The following is a 19,438-nucleotide window of genomic DNA, read 5'->3' as shown; positions in this document are numbered from 1 at the left end:
CCGTCAGGAGATCTTTACTGCAAAGATATCCCACCCTCCAATGCAGTATCTCAGCAGGGTGGGGTGTCTGAGATTGACCTGCAGTGTCCAAGTGGCAGACTCAATGATTGTGCAGATTTGCTTTGGAAGCCTCTTTTTCAGGGATGCTGCTGTGCAATTTCCTGGTTCTGAGACATCACCAGGAGGGCAAGTGTGTCCCTGCAGATTCAGAAAGCAATTGTTTTGATAGCCAGGACTGCACATTTTAATCCCTTCCTTGTTCTTCTCATCTTACCTTTGCAAATGCAGAATAATTAGTAACCATGACGACAGAGACGGGACCAGATTCGGAGGTGAAGAATGCCCAAGAGGAAACTCCACAGCAGCCTCCAGAGGAGGCAGCGAGTGGGCCGAACGCAGTGACCGGTGGCTCCACACCCACGGCAAACAGCCAGGAAGCCGAGGCGAATGAGAAGCCCGGTGCCCACAGCGACTCTAAGCATGCGGAGCGGGTGAGTTGAGATGGCTGCTGAGAGTGCTGAGCCCTGGCCTAGACAGTGTTTTCAGTGCCTAGCTCAACCCTTGTCCTTCTCAAGCAATAACGAAGAGAGTGCCTTTGAGCAACAAAAAGACTCATTCATATGCAGAAATTTTGCACATGCCAATTTATATGTACAGATGCAACTTTAGAATTTCATTGCTGTCATTTAAATAGGTGACTTGTCTGCCTGCCCAATTTGCTGTCCAGGCACTATTAATGGTCAACGTAATGGTCTTTCCCTTTTTATGGTTTTTCATCTTTAAACTAGACTTAGACTCGACAGCCCTTCAAGTCAAGGAGAATCCTCTGTAAAGTAGGACACCCTAGTTTGAGTCCATTGCAGCTGTAGCTTTGAGGTGAGCCTGGATTGGCCTGGATTGGCTTTCTACACTCAGTTCCAACTTCAGCATGTCAAGTATGTCAGCTAAGTGTCAGAAGCTGATTTGGGTTTAAGCTCAGGGTGTGGAAGGCGGCAGATTTATGCCCAACCTGGAACATAGCAACACAGATGGAGGTCAGCACAGGACCAAAACCTACCCTGGGGGCCCTCGTTTTCACTCACTGCTGAATGCCAGTGGTCAGTCTGTGCTCTGCTGTGTAAGAGAGGAACTCCCATGTTGGAGAGAATAGATTCTAGGCAGGCTTATATCTGGTATATTTTGTAAAGGGGGGTGGGGTGGGTTATGCATCCTTCCTGTCTAATAAAACGTTCCAGGCAGCTAATGGTATAAAAAACTAAAATGCAATAAAGAGCAATAAATAACAGTATAAAATAGGAGGCATGAACTGCTGATAAAACAATTTAGAAGTTTGAATATTAAAGTGTCTGGGAAATTGATTATGATGATATATAACTGTAGACAAGTCTCTGTCTCTCCCCCCACCTCCCCTAGCGATGCCAGAATTTAAGCCTGTCTAAAATCTATTCTTCACCTGGGAATGGTATATTGTGGGGGATGCACTGTTCTTCCATCTTGGAGCATGGCAGGGGCTCTTGCCTAAGAGTTCTTTTATGACTTCCCCATCCAACATGACTTCTTGCTCCTTGTTTGCTGGTTGAACTACATGTGCAAAGACTTCTGCCCACGTTGTTCCTCTTACGCTGTGTTTAGCAGACCATTTTATTCTGGCAGGCTTTTGTTGTATGTGGCAGATAATTTTTTTTTCCCTGCTTGGTTTTAACTGCTGTTCCTGTCTCTCATGGGCGGGTTGCTTTATATTGTTTCTCTTATTAAACTGCAGTTTTAAATGTTGTAATTCATCCTGAGTTGTGCATTTGTACCAGAAGGGCGGGGGATAAAAATGTTTTAATAAACAAATTAAATGCCAGGGTGCCCTTTGCCACCTGGTTGATATTTCTTCCCTACTCTCAGCCCCGTCCCCCGTTTTCCCTCAGCCTGTTACTGCATGGAGAATGCAAGAAAACACCACCTACATCTATAGTTTCTTTTTAGTCATCATCCCTTTTCTTTACTCGATTTCCTATAAAGATGCCTTGCTCCTTAATGGTATCCCAGAGTTTCTCAACCCTGCAGGGGAGGAGCTGTAACTGAGTGGTAGAACACAGGTTTTACATTAAAATGGTCCCAGATTCAATCATTGGTTTCTCTACGTAGGGCTGGGGAAATATTCCTGTGTGAAAACATAGAGATTCCTTTTGTCACTGTTGACAGTACTGAGCTAGACGGACCAACTGTGTAAAATAAACTGTTGGCTGCGGTTCATTAGTTGGATGAAAATTCCAGGTATGACTGCTCCCAGGTTTGCTTCAGAAAATACCTGTGAAGGAATTGCACCTGGCGCTGTGGGTTACACCACAGAACCTAGGACTTGCCGATCAGAAGGCTGGCGGTTCGAATCCCCACCACGGGGTGAGCTCCCATTGTTCAGTCCCTGCTCCTGCCAACCTAGCAAATCGAAAGCACGTCAAAGTGCAAGTAGATAAATAGGTACTGCTCCGGCAGGAAGGTAAACAGCATTTCCGTGTGCTGCTCTGGTTTGCCAGAAGCGGCTTAGTCATGCTGGCCACATGACCCAGAAGCTGTATGCCAGCTCCCTTGGCCAATAAAGCGAGATGAGTGCAGCAACCCCAGAGACGGCCACGACTGAACCTAATGGTCAGGGGTCCCTTTACCTTTACCTTACACCCAGAGACCAGAAGCTAAATGGCCTGATGGAGCAGTTGCTCTGACGTTTTCTGGACAGTGATGAAAGAGCCAATTTCATGACCCAGAGTTGGCACTGAGTTGCTTGGAATGCCTTTTTTGAGGTATAATAATGAAAAGTGCTATGGCCTTCATCCTCTGGTAAACCAAGGACCTTTGTGAAAGCAAAAGAGGCACCTTATCATCTCCCAGATTAATCTCCAAACCAGGATTTTCCTCATCAGTGCAGTGGGAAGGTCGTGGTCTGTTTTCCATTACAGATGAGTGAGCAGCCTGTGGCACTGTCTTGTTGCTGCATACGAAGATACATGAGACGGCATGGAAGTCTTATAGTGATGGAAAATCCATATGGATCTTATTCTGTCAAGGTCGTATGTTTGACCTTGCCCATCTGCCAGATAGATATTTAATTCTCCCTTAAACTTAATTTATATACAGGGGCCCTGTTTCGCCCCTGAAATATAATGAAGCAAGGAGTGTAGCTGAGTAGCATAATATTCAGATGTTGTTCCAACCCTAAAAGCCATTATAAATCCCTTTACAAAAATTTATTCTTGGTTGGGGAGGGCACACTTGCTGCTCATTCAGTATGCCATGCTTGGTGGAGGGGAAAGCCAGAAAGCAGAATCAAAGTGGACAGATCATATAAATGGATTGGCAAATAAACATTGGGTCCTTTTCTTCAGGCGTGAAAAATAATAATTTAAGCCCTTCGTGTGGGATGCAGTGGCTAGGATAATATTAACCCCCCCTCCCAATTCTTCAAAATACCCTCAAAGCCCTAATTTCTAAAACGTGAGGATTGAGTAGGGAAAAATCTGCCCCTCTCAGATGCTACATCATCTGCCAAAAGTCCTCTCCATCTGATATGCATGGAAATTATCTGGAATGATTCTGGGCCACCTGAGAGCACTTTGCATTTGATAAACACAGAGCAGCTACTTGCTTGGTTTGGAAAATGCACTCAAAGCTACTTGTCGTTGTCCAGAGCTGATTTGAACATCTGTTGTTGGTCAAAGGTTGTTTCTGTTTAAATCACCTTAAGCTACAGTTCTAAGCGTGCTTCCGTGGAAATCAGTTCCAATGAACTCAGCGAAATTTACTTTGAAGTAAACATTTCTTCAGCTACAAGTTAGGAAATCGGCCACTCTGAAGATGTGCTTGGGGGCACTTGAGTGTTCATGCATTAGAAAACCACAAAAGGAGAGACAGTAGTTCTTCTGTGTGTTGATTCAGAAGACTCTTATTGCCAGGAGCATCAAATGAAGCTATGGATGAGTGAATGTTGTCGTTCTTTTATAGAGGGCAGTGAGCACTGCCCAGCAAGAAGGCTGCATCACCAGTGTGTAAGCTTCTCTCTCTAGGTATTTCTGTCCCAGGCTAGAGATTGTCAGCTAAAACTAACCTTCCGCCAGTCCCCTTTTCCCCCTGGGGTTCATCTCTGTTGAATGTGTCTCTGTCATTGTGAAGGATTGGAATTGCAAGAGAACGCAGCTCTGATCTTTCCACCAAGGGTTGGATTGATGTCCAGTTCGCCACCAATGGGAAACACCTCTCCTTCATAACTGCTGTGTGGGCTGAAGCTTATTTTTTGACAGAAAGTTGCCTTTTCCTCCCAGAGATATCACAGCAATTAACTTTGGGAGAGTGCTAAGCCAGTGGTAATTTGCAGTGTTCTCATTATAAATCTTTTTGTTAAATAAAAATGTTATTAAATTTTACATATATTTTCCAAAAATCATATAACATATATTCTTATCTTATACAAGAAGCAATTTGCCCATCAGAAGTTATTTTGCCCACTTGGGACATCACCTATTGCTTTTTGGTTTTCTTCTTCCCCTCCCCCCCCCCCCCCCGTGTGGGAGCATTCAGATAAGACTTTGCTGGGCAGCAGCATAAAACCACTACCAGAAAGAAGTGAGATCACAGCACTTGTTGAAGGGGTGTGTGTTCAGGGGAGAGCATGTTATGCTGAAGAAAGCTAAAGGATGTGGCTTGTACATGTGATGCAAATCTTACACATTTGCCTGTGTTGTTTTGCATTTCCCCCCTTTTCTGCTAGCCATGCTATATAGCTAGTGCTGCTGTATAGGACAGTGAATACCAGAATGATTGCATAGATCCCTCCATTGCATAGATCCCTCCATCACGTAATAGGTATTGACAATATAACAACAAAGACAGGCCCTGCCACAGGCTTGCAAAAGGAAAGACAAGAGAATTGGGGGAGCTGGGGATAGATGCAAAGGGAAGATGAGCAGAGAAGAGTAATCATCCTGGTTGCCCAGTTGAGGAAAGGAGCTATAGGCCACCTCCAGTTCCTGGGCATAGTGAAATTATTCTTTATTTCAGGAGTCTGGGCATGCTGTTTCAGTGGATTCAGTTACCTGCCCACACACTGGCTGAGTAATTGAGACCCACCTGGCTAGTCTACCACCACACATGGTTCACATAAACTAGCACAGACTGCATACCCTGCGTGACTTCTTGCAAGAAGAGAAGTCTCACAGGGATGGGTTTTCTCATAAGAAGAGTTGTGGTGTTCTGCGGGGAGGGGGAAGAATTGCTATTCAGGTGATTCAAGTTTCACTCTTGGTGGTGCTCAGCAGTGCAGTGGGGAGCTGCAGGTTGGGCACCCTCCTGACCCCAGCGTTGTGAACCAACGTCCTGTTTCCCCATTAGAATGAGGATGCTTAATAATTCAAAGGGCCCAAACACGAGCAAAGAATAACAATACTGTACCTGCTTCGCATCTCTTCCCCCATCCCAGGCTGTGGACATGGATGAAAAAGACTACAGTGAAGCAGATGGAATATCTGAGAAAACCACTCCCAGCAAGACCCAGAAATCCCCTCAGAAAGTCACCAAGAAGCTCAAGAGTGCCATCTGCAGAGTGACCCTACTTGATGCCTCAGAGTATGAATGTGAAGTGGAGGTAAGCAAGGGGACTAGATTGCTTGACCTTTTAAGCTACTAGTGGGATCCACCAAGCCTCCTGCTTTGGCAGATGCATGCCCTCCTACCCACCACCTGATGTATTGTCAGGTGTGGGGCAAGTAAACCCCTGGCTAAACTAAAAGGGGGAGTTGAAAGTACTGCAGATCAGCTGACTGGTGGTGCCTGCAAGGTGGTGCTTTCAAAGGGGTTTCTAAAAACCCAACAATCATTTTTCAAAGCAATGCACAAGACAACACTTTGCAAGGGTCACCTGTTGTCATTGTGATGCCAGGTGATTGACATCACCGCCCACCTTCCAAACTTGGCCCACAAGGAGTGGAGATGACAAACTGGCCCACTGCCGAGATCCAGTTCTCCTCCCCTCTCTTAAGTGTATCCTGCAAAGTTTATGTGGCCTGAGTTCCCTTCCTCTGGGAATGGTACCCAATAAACAGCACCTTTTATAAAAGAATAAGTCCGTAATCAGTGTTTTGCAACAATTAATGCTTTCAACTCTGCCAAAGACACGTGTGCGTGCGCACATAACTCCCCATAGAGATGCACATGGAAGACAGGTGTGAGTGACTCATCCATTTCTAAGCGTAGGCTACTTGCTATTTGTGTATTTTGGTGAAAATGAAGTGTAGGCAATGTGTGTGCATGAAAGAGAGAGAGCTTGTGTAACTGTTAACCTGACTGGGATCCCTCGAGAAGAAGGGTATTATTAATAGCATGCAAGGGAGAAGCTTAGGCATTATAAAAAGCCTATTGCACAACCTCATTTGTATGATATCCCTCGCTTCATTTCCATGGACATTTATTCCTCTGTGCAGAATGGAATGATATCTCAAATAGTGACTTGTATCGCTGTGGAGACAAAAATCCTTGCTCTGTATCAAGTGAATGGAGAGCGATCCATTCTTTACTTGATCGCTGAAGAAAAAGGGTTGCATTTTTGAACATCTTGGATGGGAGAGGAAGCGACGTTTGCCCTTCACTGAAGAACATGAACACAAGAATGTCTGCAATGCAAAGTCTTTTTGCTCCTCATCAAAGCGAACAGGCCTGTGTTCTTCAGCTTTGGGTTCCCACATGTTGTTGGACTACAATTCCCATTATTCCTGACCATTGGCTAGGCTGGCGGGATGATGGAAGTTGTAGTCCAGCAGTATTTGGGGACCCAAAGTTGAAGAACCCTGGAATAAACCAGTTTGGGAAGCATTAATGGTGCGGGGAGTGGGGATCCTCTTGCTCCCTGCTGCACATTCTCTTGGCCCCAGAACCTACAGTATCCCCTATCAAGTGTTTACTAGATTTTCTTTCCTCTTTTTGCACATACAAGTGAACACTGAACTTCTATGTGGCATCCATGCACGTTTGCAGCTGGGTTCCTGGGATTTTGCTCCTATCATCACTTGTGGCTACTAGCCTCTCCATATTACTATTTCTAAAAATGGGTTTGTACTTCAGTGCAACAAGGAGACCCATTTTATTATAAAATTTTTGTGTAACGTATGTAGAACTTTCCATCACTGCTTTTCATAGAAAATCTGTGGCTTCTGTATTTCTGTATCTTCTACAAGGGCAACTCTTCTGGTGTTCCTATCTTTCAACTGGGGTGGACTGTGGTAATCTTTCATACTATGGTGCCCTGTGTGAAGTCAACATTTGGCACCCTCAAATGAATCTTCTCAGTTATGGGTCTTCTCAGTTTTGCACCCCCTCAGCTCAGCACCCTCTACGGGGAGACCACCCAAACCGCCCTAAATCTGGTGCTGATTTCAACATCAGCAAGCCCATACTATCAAAATTAAGGCTTAATACCCATGCAGTTTAGAGCAGGAGAAGGCCAGTCTGTAGCATGTGATTCCTGTTCCAGTGGGAACAAATAAATTTAAGATTTTTCTGTTGGCCTGGAGCAGCAACAGTGTGGTGCGATTGTTGTTCTCCCACAATCTATAGCAGGCATTCACACCATATGAACCACAGAGCTATAGGTAGGCACATGCAAGTGATTGTATGCCACCTCTTTGAGCGCCAGTAGCTGGGAATCACAAGTGGGGAGAGCATTACGGATTTCAGGAGCATCATGAATGGGATGCTTTGAATACTTCCAAATTATGGAGTATTCATGGATGCTAGGACTGCCATTGACTACTATCCATGATGGCTATGTGCTACCTCCAGTGACACTAGCAGTCTGCCTCCGGATTCCAGTTGCTGGGAGTCACAGGTGAGGTGAGCAATGCTCTACTCTGGTCCTGCTCGAGGGCTTCCCATAGGCATCTGGTTGGCCGCTGTGAGAAGAGGAAGCCTTATTAGATGGAATCCAGCCGTGCTGTGGTTATGATGCGTTAAAATTGCCTCCAGTGGTTTTGCCTGCAGTGAACCAAGTGAGAGTATGTGCTTCTGAGATCATGCAGGAACCTCTGGGGCACCTTCTCAATTCATCTCTGCCTTTGGCCAAACGCATCCAGACCCCAGTTGTCTATAATATGATCACTGTAAAAATTAGGTTTGCCATACAGAGTTGGAAGTCCGAAGACATACTGGTTCAAAAACTGGTAGGAGGTGGAGCAGGAGGGAACAGCTGGTAAACAGTCAGCAAACAGTCAAAGCTTAAGGGTTCAGTTTCCTACTGGTATTGCTATAAAAAGGAAGAGTTGGGACAGAAGTCCATGGAATCTGGAGAGCCTGGCTGGCTTTAGTTGGATGGAAGTGGCAGTGGAGAAAAGCATGCGCAGAAGACAGAGGGGGAAATGTGTGTGCAAAAGAGAGAGAGAGGTGGAGGATGAAGGAACACAAGGGATGTATAAGCTGGGCAGGTATATCTAGTACGATTTCAAAACTTAGTGTTATGGAAGATCAGTCCCTTTGCATTTTTAAAGAGACATTTGAAGACCCACTACTTTTCTACAACTTTTAGTGCTGGAGGTTGATGGGATTGTGATACGTCCATAGTTTGGGTCCCCAGTGTGGTGCCCATGGGCACCATGGCATCCACAGGTATCTCCTTGGTACCCACTAAGGACCTTTGCCTCTCCCAATTTTGGGGGGTTGGCTGGGAAAGGTTGCCTCTCTTTTTGGAAGGTTCCTGGTTTTGTTTGTCTGCACTGTACAGTGGTGCCTCGCAAGACGAAAAGAATCCGTTCTGTGATTCTCTTCGTCTAGCGGTTTTTTCGTCTTGCGAAGCAAGCCCATTGAAGGATTAGCGGATTAGCGCTATTAGCGGCTTTTAGCGGCTTTTAGCGGCTTATCTGCTGATCGGATCAGCTGATAAGCAGCTTAGCCACTTAGAAAAAGGGGGGGAAAGGGGGAAAAAACCAGCAGGAACTCGCAAGACATTGTCGTCTTGCGAAGCAAGCCCATAGGAAATTCGTTTTGCGAAGCACCTCCAAAACGGAAAACTCTTTCGTCTAGCGAGTTTTCCGTCTTGCGAGGCATTCGTCTTGCGGGGCACCACTGTATTTGAGATCGTGGTGTAAGCATTTCTTGGGGAGTGGGGGAGGACTCTGAACATAGGCAGTTACTCTTCTGTGAAATGGATATTTTATGTTGCCAATTAGTTTCTTAGATTTCCCGATGTACCCTGAGGTCCAAAAAGGTTGGCAACCCCTGGTTCATAGTATATTTGTGCTGAGTTGTCTTTTTGTGCTGGCCTTTTTAGGGGGAACCAAGAACTGAATGTTTTTCTTTCCACTTTGTGTGCAGATGGGTTGGGTTTTTTCCTCCACAACAATGCAAACTGGGGGAGTGTGTGCATATACAGACGAAATTAGCTATATGCATTGTGCATAGAAATGGGTTACTTAACAGCTGCCACATGGAGCTATTTAAGGCAGCCCTGTGCTGCTGCTATAATGTATGCAGGCTTCTACAAACAAGGCGGGACCTCCAGCCAGCCAAAGTTGGCCAAGGCCCTCCCAGATTGATGGGAAAGGACACCACACAGCTTTTACCTTGACTAGTTCCAGCCTTTGTGCTGTGCAATCCTCTCTGCAGGAGATCATAAGAAGTGCCTGGTGGATCAGGCCAATGGGCCTATCTCGTCCAGCTTCCTATTTTCACAGTGGCCAATCAGATGCCTGCAGGGAACCCATAACGAGGACCAAAGTGCATTAAATGCATCTCTCTCTCTCTCTCTCTCTCTCTCTCTCTCTCTCTCTGGCAAGGGGACAGTTCCTGTTCCTTTCTTTTACAAAATCTTGGGAGATGCAATCATTATAATCTGGCTAATAGGCAGGTAGCTTGCTGGAGACTAAATAAAGTAGACTTTGATTGGTGGTGGCATTTACTGAGTGGCTAGTAAACTTGGGATTAGGTCTTGTTTGTACTTCCATACCCAATTCTTTGTGCTAGCTATGACTTTTAAATCTCTAAACAGGCCGGGCCCTGTATGTATTGGCAGACTGTCTTCCTGAGTTGCAATGGGCTACTATGACTGCATACCCCTGACCGGTTGCCCTCTCCCATAGTCTGATGGATTCAAGTGTGTGTGTGTACATAAAGTTGGGTGCCTGGGACAGAACAGGGATTCTGTTGGTTTTACTGCCCATCACACTCCTTAACAGTCTCCCTGAGCTAGGTGGGGTGGTCTTGTGTTTGGTGCAGGAGTCCCCCGGCTTGTTTTGCTGGTGGGGGAATTTAGCATTCACTCTGAGGATCCCCTGTCACAGATGTGGCTCAGAAGTTCATGTTCACCATGACAATCATGGGTCTGTCTCAGGATACCTGGCCCTTCCCATGCTGCAGGGCTCACTCTGGATGGTAGTGATATTAGAGTGGAAGAATAGTTCATTTGTTGGGTCACTGGAACTCAGAGCCATTGCAGGGATGAGGAGTTGATTAGGATGGTCTTCCCAGGAGTAGGATGGAGCTGGGTGGTTTCCTAATGGCTCTTGGGGAGTTTCCTGTCACCTTGGCAAGTGATTCTGTCGAAATCCTGGAGAATCTCTGGAATAGAGACAACTGACAGGGACATACTAAGGGCATTTTCAGTAATGGGCCCTGCATTCTAAAACTTCCCCCCTAATGAGACTCACCAGAATTCATTGTTACCTGGTTTTCAGAAGATGGTGTTAAATCCTTTTGCCCACATTTGGCTTTGGCCCCGGATATTGTCCCCTGACATGTTACCCCTGAGTGTACAGTATAAGGCCCTCAACCAGTGGGGTCTGGAAAGTTTCACACCCCTGGTTTAAACAGACCAAAATAATGATGAAACTGGTTTTGTTCCTAGACGTTATGATCTATTGATTGTTTTCATCAATCATTTATCTAATGCACCTTGGAAGCTGATCTGAATAATTTGGGAGTGTGGGGAATCAGAATGAGGGATGGGCTAAATAAATAAAGTGAAATAAAGGACTGAGAGGAGGTGAAAAGGATCAGAGACGGTCTGTTGCTTTGATCTCTGGCACTCCTGCAGCCCAGCTCTTTAGCTGACAACTCCCAACAGTGAGATTCAAGAGTGAGTTTTTACTGAGTGCAAAGCGACTGATTGTTACAGAGATGAAAGTTCTCCTAAGCAGCCAAAAATGGGGAGGGGGAGGGGGTGGTGGATGAAAATAGATTATCCTAAGAACTTTCAAAGCTAAAAAGGTGGGCTTTTTCAAAGGCATAAAAGGGCTCATGGAATTAGTCATCCTGTGAAGACTGTGGCTGTTATTTGTCCATAGAAGAACATGCAGAAATCTCTGTCATTCTGTTTTTCCTAGCTTACCAACTCAGGACCCCAAATAAATGCACACCCTTGACATTCCTTAGGAATTAGTAAAGCACAAGCTTTGCAAACCGGAGGTTCCAGGTTCAGTCCTTGGCTAGAGATGAGCAAATCTGTCAATTTTGGTGCTCTCAGTTTTTCATTTTTTTCCAGTCTTACATTCAGTACCCCACATTTCTGCAGTGATTTGTGATTTTTGTAGTATTAATAAAATCCTCATGAAAGACTTGCTCACATTTTTTTTTTACTTGCTCACATTTTATTCTTCCAATAAATATATATATATTGTATGCAGAATTGACAAATGCACACATTTTTCCAAGCAGTTTTCCCTAAAAGAATGCATCTTTGTACACATCGTTTGGGTTAAAGCACTGCATTGTGAAGTTTGGATAAGTGTGAATTTCAAAGAATAGCTGTGTTTCTGATCATGTATTGGTTAGAGGCGTGTGAATTAGTTAGTTTCTCATTAAAATGTAAACAAAAGCGCATTTCTTGCGCATCCCTATCCCTGCCATCTCCAAGTAAATCTGGAGAAGGCCCCGTTTAGATGGGCCATTAATAACAGGCAGCTTGCTCTATTCCCATACAGTTTATTGTCTACTTTAGGTGAGTGTGATTTTTCTTAGGATTAGAGTTAGGCATCCGGAATGTGTCATCTGATGAGAGTTGCAAAAGACAATGGAGAATCAGGCAAGGTGAGGCTCAGATGGTTTAGATTTAGAAGAAGCTTTGTTGTGGAAATTAGCATGGAAATTCGTAGATATGTGGGTAGTGGTGGGTATTCTAGCATAGGGTGCATACAAACAGAGACTGAAAGGAGAAGAAATGAACAACAGCAGGAAGGAATATAAGCAGCAGTGAGGAAGTTATATGGTATGGGGTTGACAGGCAGAGAGCTTTTAATCTAAGGACTAGAATCTTGAGATGCATCCAAAGCATGATGGAAGGACCAGTTCTGGGGCTGGAGGAAATGGCGGACATAATCACAGCAACAGGAGAGAAAGATTAGTTTAGTAGAGAGGCTTTCTGATCCGACAGCAAATAAGTATGAAAAATCTGGCAGTTTCTTGATCAATGTTCTTCCTCCTGCAAGCAGCTTAGAAACCAGCATTTTATTATCTTCTACCAAACACATTATTGGTGCCTCCCCCATTCATTGTTGTTTAGTTGTACAGTGCAGGCTGTCACTCAGGAAAGCTGATCTCCTGAACCTGCTTTCAATTAAAATAAGAAGACTGGAAAAAGCCCATGTTAAATGCCTATATTGATTCACTGCCTTTTGCTGTGCCAGGTTAATGAGGAGTCTCTCCATACAATGAAGTGATTTTGTGGGGAAGAAAGTTAATTGCTTAATTTAAAAAGGTTTCTGTTGGCATTTATTGCCTCTTGCTTGTATAGCTGTTGCTCCTCATTTTACAAATCTAAGTGCTGGCATATCAAGTCTTAGGATCTGGCTCTTAAGTTGTGGTGCTATTGTCACTATTATCAAGAGTATTTTCATCTCCATGTCATTGGGAAGACTCTGGAGAAATCTTCATGAGGATAACAAGCCTATCATTTATTATTCTTTATTTTTGAAAGCAGAGGGCTGTATTCAAAGTTCTCTGTACCCTGGTATGAGGACTCTTACACTTACAGATAGGTAAAGAAAAAGGGACCCCTGACCATTAGGTCCAGTCGTGACTGACTCTGGGGTTGCGGCGCTCATCTCGCTTTATTGACCGAGGGAGCCGGCATACAGCTTCCGGGTCATGTGGCCAGCATGACTAAGCTGCTTCTGGCGAACCAGAGCAGTGCACGGAAACGCCGTTTACCTTCCCGCCGGAGCGGTACCTGTTTATCTACTTGCACTTTGATGCGCTTTCGAACTGCTAGGTTGGCAGGAGCAGGGACCGAGCAACGGGAGTTCACCCCATTGCGGGGATTCGAACCACCGACGTTCTGATCGGCAAGTCCTAGGCTCTGTGGTTTAACCCACAGTGCCACCCGCGTCCCTTACACTAACAGATAGGTGTTTAAATATTGTGCAACTGAAGAATCCAATGCAACAATTGAAAAAACTTGTTGCAAAACAGATCACACATCCTACTGTGCAACAAAATTACCAGCACCTGCTTATTTTGGATACAACTCAGATGAGAGTGAGTGTGAAAGCACACACACACACACACACACACACACACACACACGTGGCCATGCAATTGGAGGAAGAAGGGAGGCACACTGAGAGGGGAGAAGTGAGTGATTAAAACTATGACAAAAGTAAAGTCGGGATGAGAAGGAAATGGCAATTTTAAACAACAGCAGAAGTTTGAGTAAAGGATGGATGGATGGATACTAAGAGGGGGAAAGTGGCCATTTTAAACAACGACAAAAGTTTGAATATCCTTGTAATATTTTTTGTTTGGTGCATCCCAAAGGTTTAGCAAAGCCAGGGTGCAAATAGATACAAGGTAGTTCGCAAGAGTATTCATATTAATTGTTTAGTAGTAGTGTTAATTTCCCCTAGAAATTTGCCGCACAAGGGCATTCCCACATGTTCCCTGGCGTGCTCTGCAATGTCAGCAAATTGGAGACAGGTTCTTACTGATGCAAGAGTATAATGTCAACAAGATACTGCTTTTAACTCAATTTCCTTTACTTGGGCAGAGGTCATTGTTAACTGCTTCCTCCCCCAAACTTCATTCCACTCTGAGTCTTTGATCTTCTGGATGTCTTGTTCCCAAATTTTCCTCAAAACTTGCAACTTTCCGATATCTTTTCCCAATAACGTTTGCTATACCCGGACCTTTATGTCCGCTTGTTGCGTCAGGACCAGCTGTTTGAATGTTGCAAGCTCCATAGCCACTCTTGTCAACTTGATAAGAAGTTACCTTGGCGTATCATTAACCGCCACCCCTCCCAGTTATAAGGGTTAGAAAATAACAGTAATTTGTTCTTACATCTGCATGTGCTGCCTTTTTCCATTTGTGCAGTTGCCATGTTGCTGCGTGGGTCTTTCCCTTGGTCAGGAAGTACATTGTGTTGTTTTCTTTCATTTTTCTAACCTAGGGAAAATGCTACTTACCTGTAACAAATGTTGCATACTCACTCACCCACACCCATGCACCCATGGCCCCTCTCAGTTCAGTGTGACTTACTCCCTAGCAACTCTGTTTAGGGTTGCCGCTTAAATATAACTCTGGCCTTCCTTAAGTCATTTCCTTGCATCAGTAGTGGTGTTGGGGAGCTTGTTGGCTTCCAGTTTTTGGATTCCAACTCCCTTCAGCCCTAGCCAGCATGGCCGATGATCAAGGATCATGGGAGTTGTAGTCCAACAGCACCTGAAGATGCCTAACATTCTACCCTGCCACTCATAGTTTTGTGGGTTTAGCAGCATCTACAGGATCAGAAAGTGCTTCTTACATGCCCATGAAGAAGGAATGATTGTGTTTGACTGCATGAACAAGGAAAGAAGCCACAATTTTGCTTCTGTCCTACCTAGCAGGCATTGTAAAGAAGACAATAGCTTCTAGGTGTGCTCTTAGTTCTTACTCTTTCTATATTTATTTGTCTTGCAGAAACATGCCCGGGGGCAGGTGCTCTTTGACCTAGTCTGTGAGCACCTCAACCTCCTGGAGAAGGATTATTTTGGACTTACATTCTGCGACTCAGATAGTCAGAAGGTATGTTTTGGGTGGCCCTGATAGAGGCCTGTGCTGTGTCTATTCAAGAAGCTGTGATTAAATAAGACTTCCTCTTATGTGCTCTCTCTTTCCATTTCAGAACTGGTTGGATCCATCCAAGGAAATAAAGAAACAGATTCGCAGTGAGTAATGTAGCTGGAAGCCCGTGTACTCAATGGCTTCCTCCGTTTTCTAACTGGGCCTCTATGGTAACATAGATGAGCAGAAATTCTCCCCTTGTCCATGAGATGCCATTAGTAAGCAACTTGATTGTTGTATTCAAAATATTTTCCAAGCATGAAAAGGAACTGACTTGAGAAGAATAGAGGCTTGAGGGAGAATAAGGCCTTAAGGATCTAACATTCTCCAGTGTTCCAGTTGCCACTGACACCTGTATGAAGTGTTATACTATGCCTAGAGTGCTGTGTGCCTATACCAATACAGTAGTATTGTTACTGACCAATCTTTGCAGAGTGGAAATAATAGTAACTGCAAACTATCATTGAAAGAAAGGAGTGCAGTGAAGAACTTCATGATTGTATAAAATACATTATATGATAGGAGCACCAAGCAGTGGGGGACATTCACTTTTGTAACCTGGTTCCTTTTGGACTGCAACTCGCACCAGCCCCAGCCATCATGGCCATGGCTGCGGGTTGGGGGTAGGCTGAGGTAAAGCAAGCAGCGCACTCTGCCCTGATGTAGAAAGGCAGGAAAGAGTGGTGATAGGTCATAGGCCCTTGGTCATATTGGCTCCCGTGCTCCTTTCATTTTACAGGGAGGAGAAAGCTCTCCGTTGGGAGTTGGCTTCTTGAATAGCAAGATATTGGGTAGTCTTGCTGCACAAGCGGTTTGCACGGATACCGCAGGAGGTCTTTCCCAAACAGCAGGCCCTCTGGGAGACAGGAGCCTGTTTCCATGGCAACAGCAAGTTGTAGCCTCTCTTGTGTGGCGAAGGCTGTTCTGCTGGGTCGCAGGTCTTAGCAGGCAAGCGCACCCTGCCATGTGCCTCAGCCGTGTACATCCAGTCAAGCAGAGATCCCTGCTGATTCTGAGGAGTTTGTCTTTTTTGAGGCACATTAATAGTTTCCTTGCATAGCAGGGCGGGAGGCAGCGTGAGGCGGTCGGAGTCATGGAAGCGGGAATCGGAGATGAGTGTAAGTGTGAGAGACGAAGGAAAGGAAAGGATACCTCAGCTGAGTATGTCTACTCCATCATATTTTCCCGTTTCTCCATCTCTCCGTTACATAGGTGGCCCCTGGAACTTTGCCTTCACCGTCAAGTTTTACCCACCAGACCCTGCCCAGCTCACAGAGGACATCACGAGGTGAGTCAAAGCTACATATTCCCCTCTTAAGCAATGGAATGTGTTGAGCTGAACACACACACACACCCCAAGCCTCAACCACCCACCGCTGCCACTCATTTTGACATCAAGCTGACTTCCGCTGGTGATGACTGAGAGAGGTGATCACTACTGGAGAATGGTCCTATATAACAACAGCAGCAGCAGCAGCAGCAAAAATAAATAAATAAATAAATAAATAAATAAATAAATAAATAAAATTTATATCCCCACCCATCTGGATGGTTTTCTCCAGCCACTCTGGGCGGCTCCCAACAGAATATTAAAAGCACAATAAAACATCAAACATTAAAAACGTCCCTAAACAGGGCTGCCTTCAGATGTCTTCTAAAAGTCAGACAGTTGTTTATTTCCTTGACATCTGATGGGAGGGCCTTCTACAGGGTGGGTTCCACTACCGAGAAGGCCCTCTGCCTGGTTCCCTGTAGCTTCACTTCTCGCAGTGAGGGAACTGCCAGAAGGCCCTAAGAGGTGGACCTCAGTGTCCAGGCTGAACGGTGGGGGTGGAGACGCCCCTTCAGGTATACTGGACCTAGGCCGTTTAGGGCTTTAAAGGTCCTAGGACCTGCCTCCAAAATCAAAAGCAACGGAATAGCACAAGCGTTTCTCAGCTTCCATCCCCACTGCTTACACTGGCCACTGGAAGGATGCAACCTGATATCTTCTTCTGGAAGGAAGGAATTGATTTTAGGCAGCCTTCCCCAAGCTGGTGCCCTCCAGATGTTTTGGACTACTAATAAACTGGATGTTCATCAAGCTGTGCCTGGCCTGGTGGGCCAGATACCTCTTCTGCACCTAGAGGCTTTCCAGGTATTAAATGCCTTCAGATTAAAAGTTATGACTGCAATCCCAGACAACAACAAAATTATGAGATCTGAAAACCCTATAGTTCAGGAGCAGCTAACTCAGCATTCCCTGCTGCTGCCAGTGTTGGCAGGGGGCCAATGGGAGTTGTAGCTCAGTGATACCTGGAGGGCTTCAGATTAGCCACCCATGCCCCAATAGGCCATTTTATGGCGGGCTGTGTTTGGCTTGGTGACTAGCAAATGGCTTGCTGTATTAAGAAGTAAACATGGCCCACCCCTTATTAAATGACTGCAAGGAAGTTCCTGATTTCCTGCTTGCTTTTCTCACGGCTGTCCCAACTGCTTGACTCCCTCCCCACCCTAGATACTACCTGTGCCTGCAGCTCCGAGCAGACATCATCAGTGGGCGCCTCCCATGTTCCTTCGTTACGCATGCATTACTGGGCTCCTATGCTGTGCAAGCTGAACTGGGAGATTATGACGTCGAGGAGCATGTGGGCAATTATGTTGGTGAGCTTCGTTTTGCTCCAAATCAAACTAGGGAGCTGGAAGAGCGTATCATGGAGCTGCATAAGACTTACCGGTGAGTATGTTTCTGTCCTTCTGTACTGAGAACAAGCAAGACCTGGAAAACGGGTTTTCTGACAGTGGTTTGGGAGCAGATAGCACTGTGCAATCTATTTCTTTCTGCCCCTGTCTTGTAAAAGCCCAGTGAAGGAAATACCAGCGTTTTGCCCAGCTGTCAGGAGCTGATGGTTTACACTTCTGCCGTTTCTCCCTTTCCTTTCAAAGGGGCATGACACCTGGAGAGGCAGAAATTCACTTCCTTGAGAATGCCAAGAAGCTTTCCATGTATGGAGTTGACCTGCATCATGCCAAGGTACGGCAGACCTGTAGTGTGTGAAGATGCCCTCAGAATGGGTTGGGTTGCATGCCCTGAAGAAATTGCCGCAGCATCTCTTCACCCCTGGCCAAACTTTGCACCAGCGCACAGGATGCATCAGTTTAGTGGTGCGAATTTTCCTAGGACTCATCTAATAATAAGATGAGGCACTGCCATCATTTTTTTTTTCCTATCAGAAAACATCTTGATGACGCAGATTAATACAAACTGTCAAATGTTTAAGATTGGAGCTGTCTTTAAAAACAAAAACAAAAAACCAAAACTTTAAGGTACCATGCGGCCATATCATGGGACCTTTTCTGTAACAAGTGGAAGGTGGAGATTTTATTCCATGGAAGCTGATTACTCCATAGTTTTTGCAGGTTGTGTGTGTGTGTTTTTTTTTTTAAGGAAAAGCACACAACAAGATTCTTGGTACACACACACACACACACACACACACACACACCTATTCAGTGGTCCACACACATGCCTATTTAGTAGTCGTCTACCTGTAGTTTCCTACATGTTTTCTCCTTTCTCCTAACACAGTTAAAATTCCATCCATTTTTTCTGTTCTCCTGTCTCTGTTTCCTGTATTTCTTACCTTCACAACTTTTCTCTTCTTCCATATCCATGCATGATCTGGCTGCTAGGACAGCAAGTTTTGGCCTCTTCAGCTAGAACAGTTTCATGCTTTACAAGCAGCAACCCAATTTGATGCGGTGAAGTTAATCCCTTAAAAGCCAGAGCTAATTGAATGCAGAAAAATCTCACCTGCCTGCTCTCTAGCAAACTTCCTGGTGTGCTCAAAGAGGCGGAGGAGCCTCGAGAAGACGGAGGGCACTGAATTTCGGGCCACATATCTGATCCCTCTGATTACAACAGCTCTCTAAATCATGACCCACAACTCTGGGAGCCTGCTGGTTTCCTGGTAGCAGTCTGAACAGCACTCTGCTGTCCCCTAGCGTCAAAATTGTCTATGGGTTAGAACACATGGGAGGATGCTTCCAACACCCCCACCCCCTTTGTAATAAATAGATGTTGCAAGCAAATGCTGTTGGCAGGCTTGTGCTGCTGGCCAGGACCTTTCCCAGGATCAGGAAGCGCATTTTATGAGATTAGTGCAATATGCTCCCCACAAGAATCCCCTAATGGGGAATACACCTTTAAACCTTGGCCGTGGTGCCTCAGTCACTGCAGTCCTTTTCACCAGTGAAGCATCCCCTGCTGTTATGTCTTAAATACTTAGGCAGTCAACTTTTGCCTGCTTGGGGAACATTAGCCTGGGGAAAAGAAGTAGCAACGCTATGCTGCAGCCTGTTTTTGCAAGCATAGAGAATGACAGAAGACATGCAATGCCATGCA

General features: G+C 45.2%; 1 protein-coding gene across 10 annotated transcripts in view; it reads left to right on the top strand.

Moving 5' to 3' along the window:
* EPB41L1 (erythrocyte membrane protein band 4.1 like 1) overlaps positions 1 to 19,438 on the top strand; it is a 170,942-nt gene that overhangs the window by 116,122 nt on the left and 35,382 nt on the right. For all 10 annotated transcript variants that reach the window (XM_082225765.1, XM_082225764.1, XM_082225760.1 and 7 more), the window contains 7 exons: positions 289 to 491; positions 5,459 to 5,623; positions 14,911 to 15,015; positions 15,116 to 15,158; positions 16,267 to 16,342; positions 17,552 to 17,770; positions 17,980 to 18,067. In XM_082225765.1, the coding sequence (XP_082081891.1) occupies positions 303 to 491; positions 5,459 to 5,623; positions 14,911 to 15,015; positions 15,116 to 15,158; positions 16,267 to 16,342; positions 17,552 to 17,770; positions 17,980 to 18,067 (885 nt within the window). In that variant the 5' untranslated portion in view covers positions 289 to 302. The remainder of the gene's footprint in view (positions 1 to 288; positions 492 to 5,458; positions 5,624 to 14,910; positions 15,016 to 15,115; positions 15,159 to 16,266; positions 16,343 to 17,551; positions 17,771 to 17,979; positions 18,068 to 19,438) is intronic.

The sequence above is a fragment of the Podarcis vaucheri genome (assembly GCF_965113315.1).
Source record: "Podarcis vaucheri genome assembly, chromosome: 6".
Taxonomy (NCBI): domain Eukaryota; kingdom Metazoa; phylum Chordata; class Lepidosauria; order Squamata; family Lacertidae; genus Podarcis; species Podarcis vaucheri.
This window is presented reverse-complemented; position numbering and strand designations above follow the sequence as displayed.